Consider the following 7,500-nt stretch of genomic DNA (forward strand, 5'->3'; position numbering starts at 1 on the left):
CAACTCGATGAGAACTTGCACATCCGCCGTTCCAAGAGACACCTGATTGGCGAATCCGGAATGATCACCAGGGACGGCACTCAAATTCAATTCAAGGAACCTGGGGTCAAGGTCATCCTCGAGGGCCCCTCTGGCCTTCTGTTGTCTGACGGTACCCAAGTGCAGCTCCGGTCCAAGAGAGCCACTAACGCCTTCGGCCACACCTACGGCGACTCTGGTATCATCACCAAGGATGGAAAGCAGTACCAGCTACCCCATGGAGTATCTGTTCTGATTGCTGGTCCATCCGCCGCTGTTCTCTCCAACGGAGAAATTATCAATTTCTAAACTGAAAGATCAGTCCTGACTTCAAGCAGTTTCTTTTAGTTGCCTTATCTTATCTTCTCTTCAAATGTAAGACATAATTCAAATTCTGTACAGATTTTTCTGTAAATAATGTAAAAAATAAAGCAATAAAAAATTTCTCATACAATATTCTTCGTCTAACTTTACGAACAAACCCTTGTAAGAAGTCCACAACAAAATCCTTTCAATTTTATGTGTAGGGCTTTGAGATTTAAAACTGGTTATTCTTCTCTCATAACTTAAACTGTTAATGCTTTAGCTAGATGGAAAATGTTCTTTACACATGATCTGATCATTCCTACCGATAATCGGAACCAAAATCTGGAAACTAATGTGGATAAGTGGAATATTTCAGTCCAACAGGAGGCAATCCACGCAGAGTTCCACCGCCTACTCAGGGCGACGTCCTGGGCGGTTGGCTGGATTATTAGATGAACCCGGTTTTATGGGAACACTGCCCCTTGCTCGAAGAGAAAATGGAAAGGTGTTAAAAAGGGAAGAAGCCTGGGCTAGACCTCTGCACCTGGTCAAATAACAGAGACCGGAAAGTCGAGGAAGGATTTCAATAAGGGTGTTTGGGTGATCTTGTTTTACACGTTTAAAAGGTTTATAAATGTCCTTTTTATTAAGTTTTTTATTCTTAATTTTTTCTTTCTGTTTTATTTCATTCTCATTTTACCCTTGTATAATTCTAAATATCTAATTTGCTTACAATAACTGACTGCGTAGATATCAGTTCTATGTACGAGTATTTATACTGAATCTCATTCAATTTCAAACAGTGCAAACAAACTTAAATCACCTAAAAAAGGATGTAACCAATCAGTTCATATAAGGCCTTTCATATGGAACAAGTATTTCTTTTTATAGGAATATCATGGATAAAATATTTGAATCACATTCCCCCGTACCAGGAAACTAATGATATCTCTTCGTAGGAAAAATCTTTTATTTAAAATATAGCATAGTTTCACATGGAAGTTACAAAAGAGAATATTACAAGGAATAGTGTTTGTGGTTTATATCTGTCCGTGAAAGGAATCATTTACTTTGTAATCATCAAGATTACGTGGTAAGAAATTCATATTCTTTTGGTCATTGATCACTGAAGTCTATTAAAACCTCTTCAGTCTTTGGGAATTCGAGAACGTCAGCATTTGGTCACATTGTAATTTTCAGGTTATTCTGAGAGTATTCTTTTCAGTCACTGGCCTTCTCTAGCTTAGAAGGAAGGGATCTACATCCCTTTAACCTTACATTTTTATTCCCTGTTGTCTACAAGTTTCTATACTAAGCTCCATAAACCGTGAAACCTCCCTCTTAAACCTCAAAACCACTAAGCTTTCATTCTAAGCCTCAAAAGCCATACAATTTAAGTCTAAACCCGGAAGCCGTTGCCTTTCCATTCTAAACTTAAGATTCTGTATCCCTCCAAATGAAGTTCCAGAGGCCTATACATTTCTACCCTAAGTTTCAGAATTCATTAACCCTCTATTCAAGGCTCTAGGAACAGTTACTTTTCGATATAAGCTTTAGAATTCAGAGACCTTTCTTTCTAAGCATAGAATGCCGTAAATTTCAGGAAACCATTAACTCTCAGAATCCAGACCTTTCATTCTAAGCATGATAATCTTTTAATCTTCTTTGCTAAGCTCCAGAATCTGTAGACATTACATTCCAAGCACCAGAATCCGTAAACTATCCATTTCAAGCTCCATAGTCGTCTCGATTAAGACAGCCTTGTGCTGGCATGGGCTCTTGCTCTGTGATAGGCTGTAACAAGCTCCAAAGAGCTGCTAACTTTCCAGTCTGGATCAGTGCCCTAAAATTATTAATATGCCATTAAACGTTTCAGGAATCGTTAGCCCACTATTCTATGCTTCAGAAGTCATGAAACCTCTTTTCTAAGCAAACGCATTAAATCGTTTTCTATACCTACTCCATTCAGATATTGTTACTGTTCTATTCGTCTTTTCCTTGGTTGTTTTTAAATCCTCCATAGTTGGGGAGATTGGGTTACATAAGAGCAATGGGCTGCCCGTTCAATCTGACATCCTAAATTTCTACAATAGCTCCTACAAGGATGCCTGATTACCTGACAGCATTGAGCTACACTGAAATCAACTTACTGGAATCTACTATGTAATTCCTGAATGACAACGCTACCGAAGATAGCCGGAGACTACCCATACCACCAGATATAAAATGGAGAAATAGATGATTACCTGTATAGCTACTTAATTAGTTTACCTGCCTCTGACATCTCGGTTAATTCAGTTACTAATCTTAATTACTTTTACCCTGGTAATTAACTTCCCCAGCTAATGAGATTGCAAAGGATGCAAGTAGCCCGTCTCTAATAATTATCAGGTCATATATATGTTAAGTGAATTTGTTTCCATTTCGCTAATTATTCATTATTCAGGTAATCAAAGAGAGAGAGAGAGAGAGAGAGAGAGAGAGAGAGAGAGAGAGAGAGAGAGAGAGAGAGAGACTTCATTATAGGTTCTGTGATATCAATAATTACTATTCTTTAAGATTTTTATATGCATGGATTTGATGTGATGATCAATGAGGCATTTTCTTTAGTTGTAAAGATGTCCAAGAATAAGAAACTGTGTTAGATTAAGAAAAGTCGTTGTGATGTTACTGAGGTTAACCATCAAGGGTAGAAACAAAAAGGGTAGACAATTGAAAGTAACAACCTCGTGCTTTGGGATAAATTAATCACATAAATTCTAAAGGTCATCCTTTGGGTCACTTGACATTTGTTACCCCCTGGAAGTAGGCACGCACTCATAATTACACACACACAATGTATGTATATATATATATATATAGCTGAATTTTTTATGGTTAAATTTTAATATATATATATATATAGCTGGATAATATATATATATATATATATATATATATTATATATATATATATATATATATATATATATATATATATATATATATATATATATATATATATATATAATATATGAACATGAATATTCCCCTGCTAGAAAATATGCTTTTAGAGCCAAACAGGTCTCACAGAAAGAAAGGTTTTAGGAGCTCCGAAATATTTCGGGAGTGTATCTGATGATCAAATTACGAAATTGTGAAAGTAAATGCATATAAATTTTTATTAAACTTTGAGAGAAGTTCGAAAAACGCCTGAGAACCAGTCCATTAAAACTTGGTTGGAATCCGGATTCAGTTTCATATTTTCATGAATTTTTGTTTCTAAGGATATCTAAATATTTTTTATTTCACTGATCCGTAATTGGAATTGCATCCAGATCTAAATTCGATATGAAAAGAGGAACTCCTCTTATTGGGTCATATTGGAAGACACTAATTAAATTATATTTCTTTGATAAAATTATGTAAAAAATATCACAGTTAACATAAAATTCAATAGAATATGCTCCGTTCCTTTATATAATTTGTTCAAAGGAGAATATATTTAAAAGACGTACATTTTATATATTGCTCCAAGCACTTAATCCGATCTATATGAAAAAATTGTCCTCTTTTCGCGTCAACATGATTTTTTATTTCAAAAGCAATCCACCAAAAATAAGATCCACGAGTTCCTATAAAGGAAAAAAATAAATTTTAGACCAATATTTCTGAGAGAAGGTACGAATCAACATATTCCCCATTCGCTGTGTCGAATGGAGAATATCAAAGCTACTATTTATGCATCAGCTACCTTTCAGAAGTTTACACAAAAGTTCAGTTTACATTCATATATTCAGGCCGAGCCATCATCTGTTCCTGACGAGAGAGAGAGAGAGAGAGAGAGAGAGAGAGAGAGAGAGAGAGAGAGAGAGAGAGGACTAGATGGAATTTAAAGTCACTCTTTTATTCGGCTTATATTACGTAACTGAAGTGTGAATGTTGTATGTTAAGTATGTTAAGTAAATAGAACAAATTTTATAAGTACACTTGTAGAATATAACACGAATATTCTGTCTTACTGTTAACTACAGGAGAAAATTGCGTTGCTTGCTCATTCTTTACTGTAATAACTTCATAAACTATTATTCTAGCTAATATACTACGATTGGTAATATATTGGGTTACTTTGAGTATACAAATATGTTGCTTTATCTGTCCAACTTTTATAGAGATACCCAATTAACCTAAATATCTTGAATGTAGTATATCATAGGTATATATGGACTTATTGTAGAATATAAATTCATGTTGCTTTGTCAGTCAAACCGGTATATAAAGGCCTAATTTCCAATGTAAAAGTAAATTGTCCTATCAGTCCAATCTTTCTTGAAATATTCTGCTCAATTAACAAATTATTACTATACGTACTATATGATGAGTATACCTTTACTTATTGTTCAGCCAGATCAAGTATTGCAGAAATATGGCAACCAAGGAAATAACTTAAAACGTTCAGAAAATAAATCTGTAATTTGTTATAATCCTTATTATTAGCACAAAAAGGACATGAATTATGTTACAAAAGATTCAGAACTTAAAATAACTCAAAAGCAACTCTTTTCCCCTCAAATTACCGCCAGTGCGTTTACTTTTCTAAGATCAAGATCACTAGGGTGGGGCCAGGTAGAAAAGGCAGAGTTGTCATATCTACGGGTATGTAAGTCCCATTAAATACTTCCCGCAGATATAATCGTTCTTAGAAGGATTCGGTTAGACCTTGGAAGTCGAGGGAAAGGGTTTGCTTCTCCCCTATTAACTTTTTCTTTATTTTTTATTTTCGTTCCCAATTCTAACTAGCTATGTCTTCTTTCTCTTTCTATAATTATAGACACGCTGAATGGCCTGTTGGCTCTGGTGTTTGGACTCGAGACATAAATGCATAAGTCAATCGATCTATTATGCCCTTAGAAACATTTTCATCAAAATCATCCAAGTCAGTCACAGGACTCACTTTCCCTTTTCTTTTTGAAACACTGGAGATTCCACTATATTTCCCGCCTCTCTTGCTACCTTGTTAAGTCTACGAATAGTCATTTCTGACACTTTTGTAGCTTCAGATATTCTCTGGATAGCCTACGAAACATAATTTACAGGACCTTCATGATGTTTCTAAAAATGAAGTATTTCAGGAAATTATAGAATATTTCCTTGGCTTCAGGAGGTGGGTGAAGACGTTTACGGGAGTCACTTGGGCTGGGCTGTCTATACTTATCACAGTGGGTGATCGAGAGCGAGCATCCTTTAATGATATTGACAATGACCTTTTAAATCCTCTGAAAAATCATAGGTCCCCTAAACTCAGATCTGGTATCGCCGGGGAAAAAATATGCCATATCTTCATTTTCATTAATGAAACCGAGGTTTTAAGGAAGAATATACAAAATAAGATATATTCAAAATATCTAATGCAAACAAAGAACCACATTTCAAGAAATGAAAACTATTTCAATAGACTCCGTGCAACTAATATGATTACCATAGCATGAAAATGGGCAACGTATGATATCTGTACAAGCCACACCACAGCAATCTTAGAAAAGTAAACGCACTATAACAGATTAAATTTTGCCTTCGCTGTATTTGAAAGGTCAGATACTCAAAGCTCCTTCAGTTATGAAAACCGACGCAAGTCTATCCCAAGGTTGATTTAAATCTGATACGGTCAACTTCATCTTCTTTACCCTGTTTTAAAGAGCGCTTCTTGTTCCCTGGGCTCAGCTGGAGCCAAATTGACCTTAAATCCTATAACCGTATCTTTTGGAAATTCCTTTTGATATCAGTAACGCTCGAGTGCACTACAAAGGCATTGTTTGACACGCTGTCGAGATACTGCCCCAAAAACAAAATGAGGTTCCCTTCTCTCCTGGTTTTATTCACACGGTGATTCTTCAGTGCATCTTGTATTTGTAGGTTTTAACGTTACACACACACATACATATATTCATGAATTTATATATATATATATATATATATATATATATATATATATATATATATATATATGTATATATATATATATATATATATATATATTATTCATACATATACATAATCTCTGGTATGACCCGCCCGTTGATGGTCGAATCCTCCTACCCTTCCCTGCTGTTATCGCCTTAGGCCGCCACTAACGATTAGATACACCTGGACAGTTTTGCCTGCAAAACTAAACCCACTAACGTTCGGTTTTGCCCGCACAGGAATAACTGCGCAGGTGTAACTAAGACTGTATGTATTCCGAAGCTTGCACTTTGGATATGAAAGAATCTGGAACATACTATCCCGTATTGGATTGAAACCTAATGATTATATGCACAACAGTGAAGTTGTTGTGGCTAGTTTGTGTTACTAATATATATAGATAATATATATAGGAATACAAAAAAATACATACATATATATAACTATATCTATATCATACATATATTATATATATAAAGTAATTGATAGCTATAAGAAATAATATTAGATAGGGGAGCGTAAAAACAGAGAGAATAATCAAAGTACGTGAAAATAATGAGAAAGATAAAGGGAGAGAGAAAGAGAGAGAGAGAATTGAGCTTTGGTGTGTGAGCCAGAATTTGATCAAGAAAATCTTAGTCACAGGAAGTTGGACCATAACACCTTTGCAGTTAAAATCTTAAAGACAGTCATAAAATCTTTGACCTGTGACCTCGCACCAGACTTACTCAGCTTCTATCGAGAATGCAGATCCACCTCCAGGAGGAGATATTAACAAGTTAAATTATTGACTCCGCCTGGAAAAGGAGAATTTAACATGTTAACCCCACCTAAAAGGGGATGGGGAAAAGATAAGGAAAGACTGCTCCACGAATCAAGAATGCAGTTGGGAGGAGAACCAGAACCTACACCGCCTAGGGAGGTGGTGACGAATTCGAACCTGAGGTGGCTGAATTCCAGAACGACTGAAGAAGACAGAGGGGACCGGCAGCCGTCGTTCATTAAAGAAGTAGACATATTGCCAAGGTCCAAAAATAGATTTATACGCTTTGTAGTTGTAACTTTTATTCTTTGCAACAGTAAAGAAAGAAAATCTGCCGCTTGTCTCATTCAAACTTCTCCTGAGAGACTAAGACTACTAAGATTGGAGAAGCAAATCCACATTTATGTAAATGTACATATATTTAAATTTAAAACAGCAAGGATAGCTTTCGGGAATCTTGATAAGCGGAACACT

General features: G+C 35.5%; 1 protein-coding gene across 1 annotated transcript in view; it reads left to right on the plus strand.

The window, feature by feature from the left end:
• The window catches only part of LOC135204125 (uncharacterized), a 2,098-nt gene extending 1,624 nt beyond the window's left edge, over window positions 1-474 (plus strand). Inside the window, exon 2 of the mRNA XM_064234129.1 lies at window positions 1-474. This exon is cut by the window's left edge and continues 360 nt beyond it. Coding sequence (XP_064090199.1) covers window positions 1-327 — 327 coding nt within the window. The 3' untranslated portion in view covers window positions 328-474.
• The last annotated feature ends 7,026 nt before the right edge of the window (window positions 475-7,500 follow it).

The sequence above is a fragment of the Macrobrachium nipponense genome, chromosome 44 (genome assembly GCF_015104395.2).
Source record: "Macrobrachium nipponense isolate FS-2020 chromosome 44, ASM1510439v2, whole genome shotgun sequence".
Taxonomy (NCBI): Eukaryota; Metazoa; Arthropoda; class Malacostraca; order Decapoda; family Palaemonidae; genus Macrobrachium; species Macrobrachium nipponense.